The sequence below is a fragment of the Hyla sarda genome, unplaced genomic scaffold (assembly GCF_029499605.1).
Source record: "Hyla sarda isolate aHylSar1 unplaced genomic scaffold, aHylSar1.hap1 scaffold_213, whole genome shotgun sequence".
Lineage (NCBI taxonomy): Eukaryota > Metazoa > Chordata > Amphibia > Anura > Hylidae > Hyla > Hyla sarda.
The window spans coordinates 294,427-316,680 of NW_026608795.1; the positions used below are offsets into that span (position 1 = coordinate 294,427).

General features: G+C 40.9%; 1 protein-coding gene across 3 annotated transcripts in view; it reads right to left on the reverse strand.

The window, feature by feature from the left end:
• Positions 1–22,254, reverse strand: part of TNS1 (tensin 1) — a gene marked incomplete at its 5' end in the record, with an annotated part of 189,221 nt that overhangs the window by 39,021 nt on the left and 127,946 nt on the right. For 2 of the 3 annotated variants that reach the window (XM_056552937.1, XM_056552936.1), the window contains 1 exon segment: positions 22,083–22,115. In XM_056552937.1, coding sequence (XP_056408912.1) covers positions 22,083–22,115 — 33 coding nt within the window. 3 annotated transcript variants of the gene reach the window in all.

Below are 22,254 nucleotides of genomic sequence, written 5' to 3' on the forward strand. Positions count from 1 at the left end.
TACTAGGCTATTGCAGTGTTGTATATTGCTGGTCTGTTGCTATGTGTATATACTAGGCTATTGCAGTGTTGTATATTGCTGGTCTGTTATGTGTATATACTAGGCTATTGCAGTGTTGTATATTGCTGGTCTGTTGTTATGTGTATATACTAGGCTATTGCTGTGTTGTATATTGCTGGTCTGTTATGTGCATATACTAGGCTATTGCAGTGTTGTATATTGTTGGTCTGTTATGTGCATATACTAGACTATTGCAGTGTTGTATATTGCTGGTCTGTTATGTGTATATACTAGGCTATTGCAGTGTTGTATATTGCTGGTCTGTTGCTATGTGCATATACTAGGCTATTGCTGTGTTGTATATTGCTGGTCTGTTATGTGCATATACTAGGCTATTGCTGTGTTGTATATTGCTGGTCTGTTATGTGCATATACTAGGCTATTGCTGTGTTGTATATTGCTGGTCTGTTATGTGTATATACTAGGCTATTGCAGTGTTGTATATTGCTGGTCTGTTATGTGTATATACTAGGCTATTGCAGTGTTGTATATTGCTGGTCTGTTATGTGCATATACTAGGCTATTGCTGTGTTGTATATTGCTGGTCTGTTATGTGTATATACTAGGCTATTGCAGTGTTGTATATTGCTGGTCTGTTGTTATGTGTATATACTAGGCTATTGCTGTGTTGTATATTGCTGGTCTGTTATGTGTATATACTAGGCTATTGCTGTGTTGTATATTGCTGGTCTGTTATGTATATATACTAGGCTATTGCTGTGTTGTATATTGCTGGTCTGTTATGTGCATATACTAGGCTATTGCAGTGTTGTATATTGCTGGTCTGTTATGTGTATATACTAGGCTATTGCAGTGTTGTATATTGCTGGTCTGTTATGTGCATATACTAGGCTATTGCTGTGTTGTATATTGCTGGTCTGTTATGTGTATATACTAGGCTATTGCTGTGTTGTATATTGCTGGTCTGTTATGTGCATATACTAGGCTATTGCTGTGTTGTATATTGCTGGTCTGTTATGTGTATATACTAGGCTATTGCAGTGTTGTATATTGCTGGTCTGTTATGTGCATATACTAGGCTATTGCAGTGTTGTATATTGCTGGTCTGTTATGTGTATATACTAGGCTATTGCAGTGTTGTATATTGCTGGTCTGTTATGTGTATATACTAGGCTATTGCAGTGTTGTATATTGCTGGTCTGTTATGTGTATATACTAGGCTATTGCAGTGTTGTATATTGCTGGTCTGTTATGTGTATATACTAGGCTATTGCAGTGTTGTATATTGTTGGTCTGTTATGTGTATATACTAGGCTATTGCAGTGTTGTATATTGCTGGTCTGTTATGTGTATATACTAGGCTATTGCAGTGTTGTATATTGCTGGTCTGTTATGTGTATATACTAGGCTATTGCTGTGTTGTATATTGCTAGTCTCCCTATCTAAGGCTGGGTTCACACTACGTTTTGTCCCATACGGGAGCGCATACGGCAGGGGGGAGCTAAAAGCTCGCGCTCCCGTATGTTACCGAATGCGCTCCCGTATGTCATTCATTTCAATGAGCCGACCGGAGTGAAACGTTCGGTCGGCTCATTTTTGCGCCGTATGCGCTTTTACAACCGGACCTAAAACCGTGGTTGACCACAGTTTTAGGTCCGGTTGTAAAAGCGCATACGGCGCAAAAATGAGCCGACCGAACGTTTCACTCCGGTCGGCTCATTGAAATGAATGACATACGGGAGCGCATACGGTGACATACGGGAGCGCGAGCTTTTAGCTCCCCCCTGCCGTATGCGCTCCCGTATGGGACAAAACGTAGTGTGGACCCAGCCTTATGCTGTTTCTCTCCAGGTAATAGCTGCTGGCAGACAGAGGGATTGTCAGCTGTGCAGGCTGTGTAATTAGGCTCAGCCTCCCCCAGCAGCAGTGTGCAGAGTTAGTGCAGAGTCTCTCACTGTAATACTCTATGGCAGGATAAGTGTGTGACGCTGTACGCTCACGGTAACACTTAGTATATACTATGCATATTGTGATGATGGTTCTCACTATATATACAGTGTACGTGGTGATGATGATTACTCCCCATATCACTCATATTGTAAATCCCTGCCATGTTATTGCTGGTATAGTGTGTAATGCTGCGCGCACTAATACACTATCGTGCAGTATTCTGTGCGGTCACATGAGATTATGTGTATTGGTGACTATGCGGGTTATGTCTTCAGCTTATACTGTCTGTACGGATCACAGATGTCCAGCTACTCCCTGGTTGAGCCTGCTGTGTATATATGTATGTAAATGGATATAAAATATATATGTATATGAGCTGCTCCCGGGTACGAGTGGGGCCCCGGAGGAGCCTGTAAATAGGTGATGCTGTATACTCACCTTATACTGTATACATAACCCTGTCAGTAGTGATGCTGTATACTCACATAATGTTGTATACTGATATATAATCCTGTCAGTAAGTGATGCTGTATACTCACCTTATACTGTATACATAACCCTGTCAGTAAGTGATGCTGTATACTCACATAATGTTGTATACTGATATAATCCTGTCAGTAAGTGATGCTGTATACTGATATAATCCTGTATGTAAGTGATGCTGTATGCTCACATTATACTGTATACTGATATATAATCCTGTCAGTAAGTGATGCTGTATACTCAATTATACTGTATACTGATATATAATCCTGTCAGTAAGTGATGCTGTATACTCAATTATACTGTATACTGATATATAATACTGTCAGTAAGTGATGCTGTATATTCACATAATGCTGTATACTGATATATAATCCTGTCAGTAAGTGATGCTGTATGATCACATTATACTGTATACTGATATATAATCCTGTCATTAAGTGATGCTGTATACTGATATATAATCCTGCCAGTAGTGATGCTGTATGCTCACATTATACTGTATACATTATCCTGTCAGTAAGTGATGCTGTATACTCACATAATGCTGTATACTGATATATAATCCTGTCAGTAAGTGATGCTGTATGCTCACATTATACTGTATACATAATCCTGTCAGTAAGTGATGCTGTATACTCACCTTATACTGTATACTGATATATAATCCTGTCAGTAAGTGATGCTGTATACTCACATTATACTGTATACTGATATATAATCCTGTCATTAAGTGATGCTGTATATTCACATAATGCTGTATACTGATATATAATCCTGTCAGTAAGTGATGCTGTATACTCACATTATACTGTATACTGATATATAATCCTGTCAGTAAGTGATGCTGTATACTGATATATAATCCTGTCAGTAAGTGATGCTGTATACACACATTATACTGTATACTGACATATAATCCTGTCAGTAAGTGATGCTGTATACTGATATATAATCCTGTCAGTAAGTGATGCTGTATACACACATTATACTGTATACTGATATATAATCCTGTCAGTAGTGATGCTGTATGCTCACATTATACTGTATACTGACATATAATCCTGTCAGTAAGTGATGCTGTATACTGATATATAATCCTGTCAGTAAGTGATGCTGTATACACACATTATACTGTATACTGATATATAATCCTGTCAGTAGTGATGCTGTATACTCACATTATACTGTATACTGATATATAATCCTGTCAGTAGTGATGCTGTATACTCACATTATACTGTATACTGATATATAATCCTGTCAGTAAGTGATGCTGTATACTCACCTTGTACTGTATACATAACCCGGTCAGTAAGTGCTGTATGCTCACATTATACTGTATACTGATATATAATCCTGTCAGTAAGTGATGCTGTATGCTCACATTATACTGTATACTGATATATAATCCTGTCAGTAGTGATGCTGTATACTCACATTATACTGTATACTGATATATATTCCTGTCAGTAGTGAGGTCCTGCTCACTATATACTGATGTTTTTCTATATATTCCTGTCAGTAGTGAGGCCCTGCTCACTATATACTGATGTTTTCTATATATTCCTGTCAGTAGTGAGGCCCTGCTCACTATATACTGATGTTTTCTATATATTCCTGTCAGTAGTGAGGCCCTGCTCACTATATACTGATGTTTTCTATATATATTCCTGTCAGTAGTGAGGCCCTGCTCACTATATACTGATGTTTTCTATATATTCCTGTCAGTAGTGAGGCCCTGCTCCCTGTATACTGATGTTTTCTATATATTCCTGTCAGTAGTGAGGCCCTGCTCACTATATACTGATGTTTATTATATATTCCTGTCAGTAGTGAGGCCCTGCTCACTATATACTGATGTTTTCTATATATTCCTGTCAGTAGTGAGGCTCTGCTCACTGTATACTGATGTTTTCTATATATTCCTGTCAGTAGTGAGGCTCTGCTCACTGTATACTGATGTTTTCTATATATTCCTGTCAGTAGTGAGGCCCTGCTCACTGTATACTGATGTTTTCTATATATAGTCCTGTCAGTAGTGAGGTCCTGCTCACTATATACTGATGTTTTCTATATATTCCTGTCAGTAATGAGGCTCTGCTCACTATATACTGATGTTTTCTATATATTCCTGTCAGTAGTGAGGCCCTGCTCACTATATACTGATGTTTTCTATATAGTCCTGTCAGTAGTGAGGCTCTGCTCACTGTATACTGATGTTTTCTATATATTCCTGTCAGTAGTGAGGCTCTGCTCACTGTATACTGATGTTTTCTATATATTCCTGTCAGTAGTGAGGCCCTGCTCACTATATACTGATGTTTTCTATATATTCCTGTCAGTAGTGAGGCCCTGCTCACTATATACTGATGTTTTCTATATATTCCTGTCAGTAGTGAGGCCCTGCTCACTATATACTGATGTTTTCTATATATTCCTGTCAGTAGTGAGGCCCTGCTCACTATATACTGATGTTTTCTATATATTCCTGTCAGTAGTGAGGCCCTGCTCACTATATACTGATGTTCTCTATATATTCCTGTCAGTAGTGAGGCCCTGCTCACTATATACTGATGTTTTCTATATATTCCTGTCAGTAGTGAGGTCCTGCTCACTATATACTGATGTCTTCTATATATTCCTGTCAGTAGTGAGGCTCTGCTCACTGTATACTGATGTTTTCTATATATTCCTGTCAGTAGTGAGGCCCTGCTCACTATATACTGATGTTTTCTATATATAGTCCTGTCAGTAGTGAGGTCCTGCTCACTATATACTGATGTTTTCTATATATTCCTGTCAGTAGTGAGGCTCTGCTCACTATATACTGATGTTTATTATATATTCCTGTCAGTAGTGAGGCCCTGCTCACTATATACTGATGTTTTCTATATATTCCTGTCAGTAGTGAGGTCCTGCTCACTATATACTGATGTTTTCTATATATTCCTGTCAGTAGTGAGGTCCTGCTCCCTATATACTGATGTTTTCTATATATTCCTGTCAGTAGTGAGGTCCTGCTCACTATATACTGATGTTTTCTATATATTCCTGTCAGTAGTGAGGTCCTGCTCACTATATACTGATGTTTTCTATATATTCCTGTCAGTAGTGAGGTCCTGCTCACTATATACTGATGTTTTCTATATATTCCTGTCAGTAGTGAGGCCCTGCTCCCTGTATACTGATGTTTTCTATATATTCCTGTCAGTAGTGAGGCTCTGATCACTGTATACTGATGTTTTCTATATATTCCTGTCAGTAGTGAGGCCCTGCTCACTATATACTGATGTTTTCTATATAATCCTGTCAGTAGTGAGGCCCTGCTCACTATATACTGATGTCTTCTATATATTCCTCAGTAGTGAGGCCCTGCTCACTATATACTGATGTATTCTATATATTCCTGTCAGTAGTGAGGCCCTGCTCTCTATATACTGATGTTTTCTATATATTCCTGTCAGTAGTGAGGCTCTGTATACTATATACTGATGTTTTCTATATATATTCCTGTCAGTAGTGAGGCCCTGCTCACTATATACTGATGTTTTCTATATATTCCTGTCAGTAGTGAGGCCCTGCTCACTATATACTGATGTTTTCTATATATTCCTGTCAGTAGTGAGGCTCTGCTCACTATATACTGATGTTTTCTATATATACCTGTCAGTAGTGAGGCCCTGATCACTATATACTGATGTTTTCTATATATTCCTGTCAGTAGTGAGGCCCTGCTCACTAAATACTGATGTTTTCTATATATTCCTGTCAGTAGTGAGGCTCTGCTCACTATATACTGATGTCTTCTATATATTCCTGTCAGTAGTGAGGCCCTGCTCACTATATACTGATGTTTTCTATATATTCCTGTCAGTAGTGAGGCTCTGCTCACTATATACTGATGTCTTCTATATATTCCTGTCAGTAGTGAGGCCCTGCTCACTGTATACTGATGTTTTCTATATATATTCCTGTCAGTAGTGAGGCCCTGCTCACTATATACTGATGTTTTCTATATATTCCTGTCAGTAGTGAGGCTCTGCTCACTATATACTGATGTTTTCTATATATTCCTGTCAGTAGTGAGGCCCTGCTCACTGTATACTGATGTTTTCTATATATACCTGTCAGTAGTGAGGCCCTGCTCTCTATATACTGATGTTTTCTATATATACCTGTCAGTAGTGAGGCCCTGCTCTCTATATACTGATGTTTTCTATATATTCCTGTCAGTAGTGAGGCCCTGCTCACTATATACTGATGTTTTCTATATATTCCTGTCAGTAGTGAGGCCCTGCTCACTATATACTGATGTTTTCTATATATACCTGTCAGTAGTGAGGCCCTGCTCTCTATATACTGATGTTTTCTATATATTCCTGTCAGTAGTGAGGCTCTGTATACTATATACTGATGTTTTCTATATATATTCCTGTCAGTAGTGAGGTCCTGCTCACTATATACTGATGTTTTCTATATATTCCTGTCAGTAGTGAGGCCCTGCTCACTGTATACTGATGTTTTCTATATATTCCTGTCAGTAGTGAGGCCCTGCTCACTGTATACTGATATATAATCCTGTCAGTAGTGAGGCCCTGCTCACTATATACTGATGTTTTCTATATATTCCTGTCAGTAGTGAGGTCCTGCTCACTATATACTGATGTTTTCTATATATTCCTGTCAGTAGTGAGGCCCTGCTCACTGTATACTGATGTATTCTATATATTCCTGTCAGTAGTGAGGCTCTGCTCACTGTATACTGATGTTTTCTATATATTCCTGTCAGTAGTGAGGTCCTGCTCACTATATACTGATGTTTTCTATATATTCCTGTCAGTAGTGAGGCTCTGCTCACTGTATACTGATGTTTTCTATATATTCCTGTCAGTAGTGAGGCTCTGCTCACTATATACTGATGTTTTCTATATATTCCTGTCAGTAGTGAGGCTCTGATCACTGTATACTGATGTTTTCTATATATTCCTGTCAGTAGTGAGGCCCTGCTCACTATATACTGATGTTTTCTATATATTCCTGTCAGTAGTGAGGCCCTGCTCACTATATACTGATGTTTTCTATATATTCCTGTCAGTAGTGAGGCTCTGCTCACTATATACGGATGTTTTCTATATATTCCTGTCAGTAGTGAGGCCCTGCTCACTGTATATTGATGTTTTCTATATATTCCTGTCAGTAGTTAGGCCCTGCTCACTATATACTGATGTTTTATATATATTCCTGTCAGTAGTGAGGCCCTGCTCACTATATACTGATGTTTTCTATATATTCCTGTCAGTAGTGAGGCTCTGCTCACTGTATACTGATGTTTTCTATATATTCCTGTCAGTAGTGAGGCCCTGCTCACTATATACTGATGTTTTCTATATATTCCTGTCAGTAGTGAGGCTCTGCTCACTATATACTGATGTTTTCTATATATTCCTGTCAGTAGTGAGGTCCTGCTCACTATATACTGATGTTTTCTATATATTCCTGTCAGTAGTGAGGCCCTGCTCACTATATACTGATGTTTTCTATATATTCCTGTCAGTAGTGAGGCCCTGCTCACTATATACTGATGTTTTCTATATATTCCTGTCAGTAGTGAGGCTCTGCTCACTATATACTGATGTCTTCTATATATTCCTGTCAGTAGTGAGGTCCTGCTCACTATATACTGATGTTTTCTATATATTCCTGTCAGTAGTGAGGCTCTGCTCACTATATACTGATGTTTTCTATATATATTCCTGTCAGTAATGAGGCCCTGCTCACTATATACTGATGTATTCTATATATTCTTGTCAGTAGTGAGGCCCTGCTCACTATATACTGATGTTTTCTATACATTTCTATATATTCCTGTCAGTAGTGAGGCCCTGCTCACTATATACTGATGTTTTCTATATATTCCTGTCAGTAGTGAGGCTCTGCTCACTATATACTGATGTTTTCTATATATTCCTGTCAGTAGTGAGGCTCTGCTCACTATATACTGATGTTTTCTATATATTCCTGTCAGTAGTGAGGCCCTGCTCACTATATACTGATGTATTCTATATATTCTTGTCAGTAGTGAGGCTCTGCTCACTATATACTGATGTCTTCTATATATTCCTGTCAGTAATGAGGCTCTGCTCCCTGTATACTGATGTTTTCTATATATTCCTGTCAGTAGTGAGGCCCTGCTCACTATATACTGATGTCTTCTATATATTCCTGTCAGTAGTGAGGCCCTGCTTACTATATACTGATGTTTTCTATATATATTCCTGTCAGTAGTGAGGCCCTGCTCACTATATACTGATGTTTTCTATATATTCCTGTCAGTAGTGAGGCTCTGCTCACTATATACTGATGTTTTCTATATATTCCTGTCAGTAGTGAGGTCCTGCTCACTGTATACTGATGTTTTCTATATATTCCTGTCAGTAGTGAGGCCCTGCTCACTGTATACTGATGTTTTCTATATATTCCTGTCAGTAGTGAGGCTCTGCTCACTATATACTGATGTTTTCTATATATTCCTGTCAGTAGTGAGGCTCTGCTCACTATATACTGATGTTTTCTATATATTCCTGTCAGTAGTGAGGTCCTGCTCACTGTATACTGATGTTTTCTATATATTCCTGTCAGTAGTGAGGCCCTGCTCTCTGTATACTGATGTTTTCTATATATTCCTGTCAGTAGTGAGGCCCTGATCACTGTATACTGATGTTTTCTATATATTCCTGTCAGTAGTGAGGCCCTGCTCACTATATACTGATGTTTTCTATATATTCCTGTCAGTAGTGAGGCTCTGCTCACTGTATACTGATGTTTTCTATATATTCCTGTCAGTAGTGAGGCCCTGCTCACTGTATACTGATGTTTTCTATATATTCCTGTCAGTAGTGAGGCTCTGCTCACTGTATATTGATGTTTTCTATATATTCCTGTCAGTAGTGAGGCCCTGCTCCCTATATACTGATGTTTTCTATATATTCCTGTCAGTAGTGAGGTCCTGCTCACTGTATACTGATGTTTTCTATATATTCCTGTCAGTAGTGAGGCTCTGCTCACTATATACTGATGTTTTCTATATATTCCTGTCAGTAGTGAGGCTCTGCTCACTATATACTGATGTTTTCTATATATTCCTGTCAGTAGTGAGGCCCTGCTTACTGTATACTGATGTTTTCTATATATTCCTGTCAGTAGTGAGGCTCTGATCACTGTATACTGATGTTTTCTATATATTCCTGTCAGTAGTGAGGTCCTGCTCACTGTATACTGATGTTTTCTATATATTCCTGTCAGTAGTGAGGCCCTGCTCACTGTATACTGATGTTTTCTATATATTCCTGTCAGTAGTGAGGCCCTGCTCTCTATATACTGATGTTTTCTATATATATTCCTGTCAGTAGTGAGGCCCTGCTCACTATATACTGATGTGTTCTATATATTCCTGTCAGTAGTGAGGCCCTGATCACTGTATACTGATGTTTTCTATATATATTCCTGTCAGTAGTGAGGCCCTGCTCACTATATACTGATGTTTTCTATATATTCCTGTCAGTAGTGAGGTCCTGCTCACTATATACTGATGTTTTCTATATATTCCTGTCAGTAATGAGGTCCTGCTCACTATATACTGATGTTTTCTATATATTCCTGTCAGTAGTGAGGCTCTGATCGCTGTATACTGATGTTTTCTATATATTCCTGTCAGTAGTGAGGCTCTGCTCACTATATACTGATGTTTTCTATATATTCCTGTCAGTAGTGAGGCCCTGCTCACTATATACTGATGTTTTCTATATATTCCTGTCAGTAGTGAGGCCCTGCTCACTATATACTGATGTTTTCTATATATTCCTGTCAGTAGTGAGGCTCTGCTCACTATATACTGATGTTTTCTATATATTCCTGTCAGTACTGAGGCTCTGCTCACTGTATACTGATGTCTTCTATGTATTCCTGTCAGTAGTGAGGTCCTGCTCACTATATACTGATGTCTTCTATATATTCCTGTCAGTAGTGAGGCCCTGCTCACTGTATACTGATGTTTTCTATATATTCCTGTCAGTAGTGAGGCCCTGCTCACTATATACTGATGTTTTCTATATATATTCCTGTCAGTAGTGAGGTCCTGCTCCCTGTATACTGATGTTTTCTATATATTCCTGTCAGTAGTGAGGCCCTGCTCACTATATACTGATGTTTTCTATATATTCCTGTCAGTAGTGAGGCCCTGCTCACTATATACTGATGTCTTCTATATATTCCTGTCAGTAGTGAGGCCCTGCTCACTATATACTGATGTTTTCTATATATTCCTGTCAGTAGTGAGGCTCTGATCACTATATACTGATGTTTTCTATATATTCCTGTCAGTAGTGAGGCTCTGCTCACTATATACTGATGTTTTCTATATATTCCTGTCAGTAGTGAGGCTCTGCTCACTATATACTGATGTTTTCTATATACTCCTGTCAGTAGAGAGGCTCTGCTCACTATATACTGATGTTTTCTATATATTCCTGTCAGTAGTGAGGCTCTGCTCACTATGTACTGATGTTTTCTATGTATTCCTGTCAGTAGTGAGGCCCTGCTCACTATATACTGATGTTTTCTATATATTCCTGTCAGTAGTGAGGCCCTGCTCACTATATACTGATGTTTTCTATATATTCCTGTCAGTAGTGAGGCCCTGCTCACTGTATACTGATGTTTTCTATATATTCCTGTCAGTAGTGAGGTCCTGCTCACTGTATACTGATGTTTTCTATATATTCCTGTCAGTAGTGAGGCCCTGCTCACTATATACTGATGTATTCTATATATTCCTGTCAGTAGTGAGGCCCTGCTCCCTGTATACTGATGTATTCTATATATTCCTGTCAGTAGTGAGGCCCTGCTCACTGTATACTGATGTTTTCTATATATTCCTGTCAGTAGTGAGGCCCTGCTCGCTATATACTGATGTTTTCTATATATTCCTGTCAGTAGTGAGGCTCTGCTCGCTATATACTGATGTATTCTATATATTCCTGTCAGTAGTGAGGTCCTGCTCGCTATATACTGATGTTTTCTATATATTCCTGTCAGTAGTGAGGTCCTGCTCACTGTATACTGATGTTTTCTATATATTCCTGTCAGTAGTGAGGTCCTGCTCACTGTATACTGATGTTTTCTATATATTCCTGTCAGTAGTGAGGCCCTGCTCACTGTATACTGATGTTTTCTATATATTCCTGTCAGTAGTGAGGTCCTGCTCACTGTATACTGATGTTTTCTATATATTCCTGTCAGTAGTGAGGCCCTGCTCACTATATACTGATGTATTCTATATATTCCTGTCAGTATTGAGGCTCTGATCACTGTATACTGATGTTTTCTATATATTCCTGTCAGTAGTGAGGCCCTGCTCACTATATACTGATGTATTCTATATATTCCTGTCAGTATTGAGGCTCTGATCACTGTATACTGATGTTTTCTATATAGTCCTGTCAGTAGTGAGGCTCTGATCACTGTATACTGATGTTTTCTATATATTCCTGTCAGTAGTGAGGCTCTGCTCACTATATACTGATGTTTTCTATATATTCCTGTCAGTAGTGAGGCTCTGCTCACTATATACTGATGTTTTCTATATATTCCTGTCAGTAGTGAGGCCCTGCTCACTGTATACTGATGTTTTCTATATATTCCTGTCAGTAGTGAGGCTCTGCTCACTGTATACTGATGTTTTCTATATATTCCTGTCAGTAGTGAGGTCCTGCTCGCTATATACTGATGTTTTCTATATATTCCTGTCAGTAGTGAGGTCCTGCTCACTGTATACTGATGTTTTCTATATATTCCTGTCAGTAGTGAGGTCCTGCTCACTGTATACTGATGTATTCTATATATTCCTGTCAGTAGTGAGGTCCTGCTCGCTATATACTGATGTTTTCTATATATTCCTGTCAGTAGTGAGGTCCTGCTCACTGTATACTGATGTTTTCTATATATTCCTGTCAGTAGTGAGGTCCTGCTCACTGTATACTGATGTTTTCTATATATTCCTGTCAGTAGTGAGGCCCTGCTCACTGTATACTGATGTTTTCTATATATTCCTGTCAGTAGTGAGGTCCTGCTCACTATATACTGATGTTTTCTATATATTCCTGTCAGTAGTGAGGCCCTGCTCACTATATACTGATGTATTCTATATATTCCTGTCAGTATTGAGGCTCTGATCACTGTATACTGATGTTTTCTATATATTCCTGTCAGTAGTGAGGCTCTGATCACTGTATACTGATGTTTTCTATATATTCCTGTCAGTAGTGAGGCTCTGCTCACTATATACTGATGTTTTCTATATATTCCTGTCAGTAGTGAGGCTCTGCTCACTATATACTGATGTTTTCTATATATTCCTGTCAGTAGTGAGGCCCTGCTCACTGTATACTGATGTTTTCTATATATTCCTGTCAGTAGTGAGGCTCTGCTCACTGTATACTGATGTTTTCTATATATTCCTGTCAGTAGTGAGGCCCTGCTCACTGTATACTGATGTTTTCTATATATTCCTGTCAGTAGTGAGGCTCTGCTCACTATATACTGATGTTTTCTATATATTCCTGTCAGTAGTGAGGCTCTGCTCACTGTATACTGATGTTTTCTATATATTCCTGTCAGTAGTGAGGCCCTGCTCACTATATACTGATGTTTTCTATATATTCCTGTCAGTAGTGAGGCTCTGATCACTGTATACTGATGTTTTCTATATATTCCTGTCAGTAGTGAGGCCCTGCTCACTATATACTGATGTTTTCTATATATTCTTGTCAGTAGTGAGGTCCTGCTCACTATATACTGATGTTTTCTATATATTCCTGTCAGTAGTGAGGCCCTGCTCACTATATACTGATGTTTTTCATGTACAAGTCTTTGCTGACATTTTTTCTCTTGAGTAGACACAAGAGTGGACAAAGCCAGACAGGTACATGAGATGGACTCCGGGCTCAAGTCAGAGTCCAAACATTGGGAGAATCCAGGTAAGACAGACTCTGTGGTTACTTAACTATGTAAAGTCACTGGTGTCCTCAGATATCCAGCTCTGCCACCATGAGTAGTCCGGCTTAGCAGAGACATTGAGGACAAGGTACCTGGAGAAGAATTGTCTCCCAAGTGTCATCACTCAGGTCTGTATCAGACGTCCTATGTGATTTCCCTTAGATGTGTTTAGAATCTCATCTGAGAATCAGCCCGGTTGTCTGATGGGTCGGCAGTATATGAGGATCCTAGAGTTCCTCCAAGGAAAGGAAGAGCTTGGCCTTTCCACAAGCTGCCAAATGGAAACCATCTTAGTCCTGCTGCTCTAAAGGGTGAAACTTCTTCTCCAAGAGACAATGTTCTGCAAAAGGGCTCAGGATAAAGGAACCAGGGAGAAAACTACCAAACCAAATCAGTTTGATGTCAGAAGGACAACCATGGTTGGTGCAAGACTTTCTGGATTCCTGTCAGCCTGAGGAAGGGTGGCATGTGTTATGGACACCTATCTACATGTGCCCATACACCCATCCTCAGCGGAATATCAGAGTGGTCATCCAGTCAGGAAAAGGAGTGCTTCTCTATTCTGGACCCTGCCATTAGTATATACTCCCAGGGTGGTAGAGCCATTGTGGTAGTGGCTGTTCTTCATCTTCAGGGGATCCATGTGGTGCTGTACCCGGGCACCTGACTCCGGCTGTTTTTTTCACTGAAGAAGTCACATTCTACAAACAGAGATTTCCAGGAGAAAGTTCAGTCTGTCTGGACAGGAATCTCCAATATTTTTCCTCCCCGCTTGGGCGGTCAGTCGCACATGCAGGAGTCTCAGATTGTGGCTTTCCAAAAGAAAATCTCCCAATAGGTTGTAGCTTTTGACCTACGGATGTGGTCCTGCTCACAACAGATGCCTCTGAATCAGATTAAGGAGCTTACATGTTGGATCTTTGAGTCCAGCGGAGCTGGACACATGAAGAATATCAGAGGTCAGCCAACCTGAGGAAGATGGGGCCAGTGAACTTGGGTATTTTGGCTACGCTTTAACCCAGTGTCCAGTATCCCAGCGGTCCCAGCAGGCACTCTGAATATCTAGGCGGATCATCCGAGCAGAACTATTCTATGTTCAAGTAGAGGTCCCTCTGCCAAATAGTCAGCAGGAGAGGTCTACCTGATTACGACATGAGGGCTACCATAGAAAACTGGAAGGTTGCTAAATTTGCTTCTCTGAATTGCAGAAACCAACCAGACATCTTGGATGCACTGACAGTATCATAGAGAGGCCTCTACATCTATCTATTTCAGCCTCCAGTCATAAAGAAGATCCTGATGGACAAGCCAGACGTGATCCTAATAGCCCCATACTGGCCAAGACGGGGTTTGTTTTCCCTCCTGTTACAGTTGAAGGAAATTTCCTCCCCACAGGGACCTGCTGACACAGAATGGGTCCTTCATCCACAGCCGGAGCTGTAGCCTTTGACTGTGTGGAGTTTGAGAAGGATAGATTCCATATGATGGGCTCATTGGAGGAGGTGATATCTACTCGTCTTTTCAGCCGAAAGAGAATCCGCTCTACTCGACACTCTAGAGAAAGTTCACGTTCTGGAGGAGGATCGAAAAGAGGTTCCATTTGCAGTTGTTTTGCATTTCCTCCAAAATGGATTTGAAAAAAGCCTGTGAGCGAATACATTGAGGCTCCATGTCTCAATAAATTCCTTCACAGATAGCAGATTGGCGGTCATCCAGTCATCACTTGATTCTTCACAGCACTAAGGCAGGTCAGACCAGTCATGGGTCTTCCTCAGACCAGTCATGGGTCTTCCTCAGACCAGTCATGGGTCTTCCTCAGACCAGTCATGGGTCTTCCTCAGACCAGTCATGGGTCTTCCTCAGACCAGTCATGGGTCTTCCTCAGACCAGTCATGGGTCTTCCTCAGACCAGTCATGGGTCTTCCTCAGACCAGTCATGGGTCTTCCTCAGACCAGTCATGGGTCTTCCTCAGACCAGTCATGGGTCTTCCTCAGACCAGTCATGGGTCTTCCTCAGACCAGTCATGGGTCTTCCTCAGACCAGTCATGGGTCTTCCTCAGACCAGTCATGGGTCTTCCTCAGACCAGTCATGGGTCTTCCTCAGACCAGTCATGGGTCTTCCTCAGACCAGTCATGGGTCTTCCTCAGACCAGTCATGGGTCTTCCTCAGACCAGTCATGGGTCTTCCTCAGACCAGTCATGGGTCTTCCTCAGACCAGTCATGGGTCTTCCTCAGACCAGTCATGGGTCTTCCTCAGACCAGTCATGGGTCTTCCTCAGACCAGTCATGGGTCTTCCTCAGACCTGTCATGGGTCTTCCTCAGACCAGTCATGGGTCTTCCTCAGACCAGTCATGGGTCTTCCTCAGACCAGTCATGGGTCTTCCTCGGACCAGTCATGGGTCTTCCTCGGACCAGTCATGGGTCTTCCTCAGACCAGTCATGGGTCTTCCTCAGACCAGTCATGGGTCTTCCTCGGACCAGTCATGGGTCTTCCTCAGACGGTGGTGTCTAAGCCTCTCCCGAGTAAGTCGACCTGAAGTGATTGTCCTACAAGTTCTTTCCTGATTGCGATAACATTCTCACACAGGTTGGGATAAAATACAAGCGCTCTCCTCATGAGATCCCTTTATAAGATTTGTACCAGAGGGAGTCCTGCTGAAGGTGTCATCTGAGATGACATCATCAGGGAATTAGCTTGCTGAAGTTCTTACTGGATCCACTGTTGAGGAGGAAGAGTTCTTCACCATCTGGATGGGTCTACAGCACTGATCTGCTACCACAATAGAACCAAGACATTCAGGGTGGAAGAGAATCTGTTCGTACAGTTGCCGGTGTGGTAAAGGGAAGAAAGGTGTCTAAAGCTACCTTGGTGGAATGGCTTAAGTCTATGATTCTGAACGCCAGTGAGATCACAGGAGTTGAGCCACCAGATTCCATCATAGCTCAATCTACACTCTAGACAACCAAAGCTGGGGTCCAGCCTCTGGCATGTCGGTGCTCTATGTCGTGTTCAATTAAGTATCCCCCCCTTATGTTGCTATACAGCTCCCTTCTGTGCTGCCTTAAGACGAAATGGAAAGGGAAAATTTGTACTTACCGTAATTTTGCTTTCCATGAGTCTGAAGGCAGCACATACAAACCCTCCCTACTATAGGTCATCTTTATGCATCAGAACTGAGTCTATTCAATAACACAAGTGGATGAGGTTCTAATGGATGGTTATAACCAGGCCTAGCCGGAGGATTGTTAATTCTCTTAATTGTTTGCTAGGTGGGCGGTCCTGGGATAAACTGAAAGGAGCTATTAACCCTTCTGTGCTGCCTTCTGACTCATGGAAAGCAAAATTACAAATTTTCCCTATTTATCATTATATATAACTATTCATCACTATTTATCACTATTTATCATTATATATCACTATTTATCATTATATATATCACTATTTATCATTATATATATATCACTATTTATCATTATATATATCACTATTTATCACCATTTATAACTATTCATCACTATTTATCACTATTTATGCAGAAATCTTAAAAATGATAAAAGACTGAAATATAACAGAAAGTTGTGACTGAATAAAGAATTCACAGTTGCAGAATAGTTTAGTAAATACTGTAGAACAAGTTGGCCGATAGTTAGGGGCATTTCCCACAGTTTGGGGGGTGTTCCCCTTTACAAAGATGAGGAATTATGGAGCGATATCATCGCTGGTAATGATCAGGTGATCTGTGAAGAACCTGCGCTCCGTCCATGGTGCCCACTATGCTCTGGAGCCGCCGATAGACTGCAGTGAGATGAATAATTGGCAGTATAAGGGGCCCGGGTGGCAGGGCCCGCACTAGTGGCGGCTCCAATGACATTTCCCAAGGAATTCACAAAAGGTTAATTGATTTCCACGTCTGTCGCTGAGGATTTTCTCACACAGACAAAGGCGGTGAAGGGAGCGCAGAGATCACTCCATGAATGCTTCATTCTCCTCTAATCCCTGAGCACTCACTGTGGCCTATATTCATGTGATGGCGCCCCCTACAGGCAGATCACACATCCCTATGTAACTATAACTCTATAACCACTGTTGTCTGTGTATGGGAAAGCTGGGTGATTCAATATGGTCGCCTCTCACTGGAGCTCAGCTCTTATCTGGTTATAATCATGTTGGAGTGAATCACTATGTAGCTGAGCAGATTTGGCATACAGGAAACTAGGAAAGCTGGGTGACACTGATGTCTATTCCAGGAACCAGATACATAAATTGAACAAGAGAAGAGAATAACCGGGTGGTTTAGAAGTAGCAGAGCTGAGTTCCCATCCTGCATTATGTGCACTGTCCAGCACCCTCACCTACAGTCAGACTGACCCTCCCACTCTCCACAGATGGTAGGAGACTTATTCACCTCTCAGGGGTCTGGTGAAGCTGGGTGGTGGCAGCCTATTTGGGAGCCGCCTGCAGCACAACCCCCCATCGGTTCTATAATCAGGGGCCTAACCCTGGATAGTTTTCTGATCTGGATTTGTAATGAGGAGGTGCAGACCCCATAGTGTGGGGGGGGGGGGGGGCTCCTCTTTGTTTGGGGGTTAAATGTTCTGATTTCACATTCATACGGTATCCCGCTGCCCCCGGGCACACAATGGGTGAGGTCGCCCCCTCTGGTGTAGATTTACACATGAGAAAGGTTCAGGTTCATGTTGTGTAGGGTTTGGACTGCGCTTCACCCCGGATACGCGATGACATCACTACACGGGCGCGGAGACTTTCCTATTATCTGATTAGGAGGCTTTTTATTCCTGAATTATTCGATTGGTTACATCCACTTATCTGTGGACAATGTGTCATTCTGGGGGCTGCGGACCACCAGCAGACAGGCGCCATTCACATGGCCGAAGAGAACGCTGCATTGAAGGGAAAGGGATCTCTTTTTATCATTTTTGGAGATGTTGCCTAAGAGGCCGCAGGCTCCAAAATGGGCGCTGTCACTTTAAAAAACTTCTGACCTGATGTGGAGGATGGTCTGGTGTGTGGTGTGAATTTTTGTTCCATTTTCCTTTATTACCTGTGGGTTTCGACACTTTCTTAGAGTTGAAGGTTTGTTACAATGTATCAGTACAGGAAGGGCTTACAATGTAAGGATAGTTTTAGGGTGCTGGGGGAGCCCCATTTCCTACGGGGCCCCAAGAACAGGCAAATGAAAACCGCTCAGTATTTCGTTTTCTCTGGATATTGGAGTAATATCTGGGCTATATTGTGGTATTATGTGGGCTGTATATGGCAGGATACATACTTTGGCACTATATGGTGGTATTATGTGGGCTGTATATGGCAGGATACATACTTTGGCACTATATGGTGGTATTATGTGGGCTGTATATGGCAGGATACATACTTTGGCACTATATGGCGGTATTATGTGGGCTGTATATGGCAGGATACATACTTTGGCACTATATGGTGGTATTATGTGGGCTGTATATGGCAGGATACATACTTTGGCACTATATGGTGGTATTATGTGGGCTGTATATGGCAGGATATATACTTTGGCACTATATGGTGGTATTATGTGGGCTGTATTTGGCAGGATACATACTTTGGCACTATATGGTGGTATTATGTGAGCTGTATATGGCAGGATACATACTTTGGCACTATATGGTGGTATTATGTGGGCTGTATATGGCAGGATACATACTTTGGCACTATATGGTGGTATTATGTGGGCTGTATATGGCAGGATACATACTTTGGCACTATATGGTGGTATTATGTGGGCTGTATATGGCAGAATACATACTTTGGCACTATATGGTGGTATTATGTGAGCTGTATATGGCAGGATACATATTTAGGCACTATATGGTGGTATTATGTGGGCTGTATTTGGCAGGATACATATTTAGGCACTATATGGTGGTATTATGTGGGCTGTATTTGGCAGGATACATACTTTGGCACTATGGTGGTATTATGTGAGCTGTATATGGCAGGATACATACTTTGGCACTATATGGTGGTATTATGTGGGCTGTATATGGCAGGATACATACTTTGGCACTATATGGTGGTATTATGTGGGCTGTATATGGCAGGATACATATTTAGGCACTATATGGTGGTATTATGTGGGCTGTATATGGCAGGATACATACTTTGGCACTATATGGTGGTATTATGTGGGCTGTATATGGCAGGATACATATTTAGGCACTATATGGTGGTATTATGTGGGCTGTATATGGCAGGATACATACTTTGGCACTATATGGTGGTATGTGGGCTGTATATGGCAGGATACATACTTTGGCACTAATATGGTTGTATTATGTGGGCTGTATATGGCAGGATACATACTTTGGCACTATATGGTGGTATTATGTGGGCTGTATATGACAGGATACATACTTTGGCACTATATGGTGGTATTATGTGAGCTGTATATGGCAGGATACATACTTTGGCACTATATGGTGGTATTATGTGGGCTGCATATGGCAGGATACATACTTTGGCACTATATGGTGGTATTATGTGGGCTGCATATGGCAGGATACATACTTTGGCACTATATGGTGGTATTATGTGGGCTGTGTATGGCAGGATACATACTTTGGCACTATATGGTGGTATTATGTGGGCTGTGTATGGCAGGATACATACTTTGGCACTATATGGTGGTATTATGTGGGCTGTATATGGCAGGATACATACTTTGGCACTAATATGGTTGTATTATGTGGGCTGTATATGGCAGGATACATACTTTGGCACTATATGGTAGTATTATGTGGGCTGTATATGGCAGGATACATACTTTGGCACTATATGGTGGTATTATGTGAGCTGTATATGGCAGGATACATATTTAGGCACTATATGGTGGTATGTGGGCTGTATATGGCAGGATACTTTGGCACTATATGGTGGTATTATGTGGGCTGTATATGGCAGGATACATACTTTGGCACTATATGGTGGTATTATGTGAGCTGTATATGGCAGGATACATATTTAGGCACTATATGGTGGTATGTGGGCTGTATATGGCAGGATACTTTGGCACTATATGGTGGTATTATGTGGGCTGTATATGACAGGATACATACTTTGGCACTATATGGTGGTATTATGTGAGCTGTATATGGCAGGATACATACTTTGGCACTATATGGTGGTATTATGTGGACTGTATATGGCAGGATACTTTGGCACTATATGGTGGTATTATGTGGACTGTATATGGCAGGATACTTTGGCACTATATGGTGGTATTATGTGGACTGTATATGGCAGGATACTTTGGCACTATATGGTGGTATTATGTGAGCTGTATATGGCAGGATACATACTTTGGCACTATAGGGTGGTATTATGTGGACTGTATATGGCAGGATACTTTGGCACTATATGGTGGTATTATGTGAGCTGTATATGGCAGGATACATACTTTGGCACTATATGGTGGTATTATGTGAATCTGATGTGGCAATATTATTTTTGCACTATGTTGTAGTATTGTTTGGGCTCTATATGACAGTATACTTTTGGCACTACATGGTGGTATTACGTAAACCTGAGGTGGTAGTGCTAAATTAATTACTATGTGTGGGCTGTATATGACAATATTATTTTGGCACTGAAGGTATTTGGTAGTCAGTATATGGCAGCATTATTTGGCATTATATAGCTATATTGTGTGGACTGTAAAGTATATGGTGGAATTATTTTGGCACTATATGGAGGTATAATGTGAACTTGATGTGGTAATATTATTTTAGTACTATGCAGTAGTATTGTGTTGGCTGTATATAGCCATATTACTTTGGCACTATATAGATAATGTATGGGCTGTATATGGTGGGATTATGTGAATCTGGAAATATTATTTTTGCACTATGCAGTAGCATTGTGTGGGCTTTATATGGTGGAATCGTTTTGGCACTATATGGTGGGATTATGTGAACCTGATTTTGTAATATTATTTTTCACTGCACGTAGTATTATTGTGTGAGTTGTATATGACCATATTACTTAGATACTATTGTGAAGACGGGATCTGGCGGTATTATTTTGGAACTATGCAGTCATGAAAGCTGATTTATGGGATGAAAATACATAAAAATGGAAAGTAGGGAATGGACCCTGTTGCCCTGTGATGTACGTATACTGTATATATGTGTATATATATATGTGTGTGTGTGTATTCTCCTTGATGGACATTCTGTGTGTAATGGATCTTTAGAGATCGCTCACATTTTCTGAGGTTATTGTGGCTGCACCAGGGCCCATTACCAGTGTACAGAACAGGGGAGAGATCATACATTGTAGCAAACCCTCAGCTGTGTGAGCCGGACTAGATAAGGACGGGTTATTTTTCTGTTTCTTCATGAAGCTGATTGGTTTTGTAAGTCACATGCACAAAAAACAGAAAAAAGAAACAATGTAACAAACTGGAAAAACTCAACAACCATCAAACAATGTAACAAGCCCCACGGATGCTGTTATGAATGGAGCGGGGCAGCCTCTCGGGGGTTAATCAAGGGTGACCCTGGAGGGGGGCACTTACCTTCCTCGTACCCATCAATAAACGTTTCCATCTCTGAGGAGGACGAGTAGGAAAAAAGGAGAAAGGTAAAGATAAGAAAGCGGGTGATGACCCTCCTGGCGGCCATAGATCACCCAACTTTATAAGAAGAAAGATAATGCAAAGTGTCGGACACAGCAGAGCTGAACGTGTC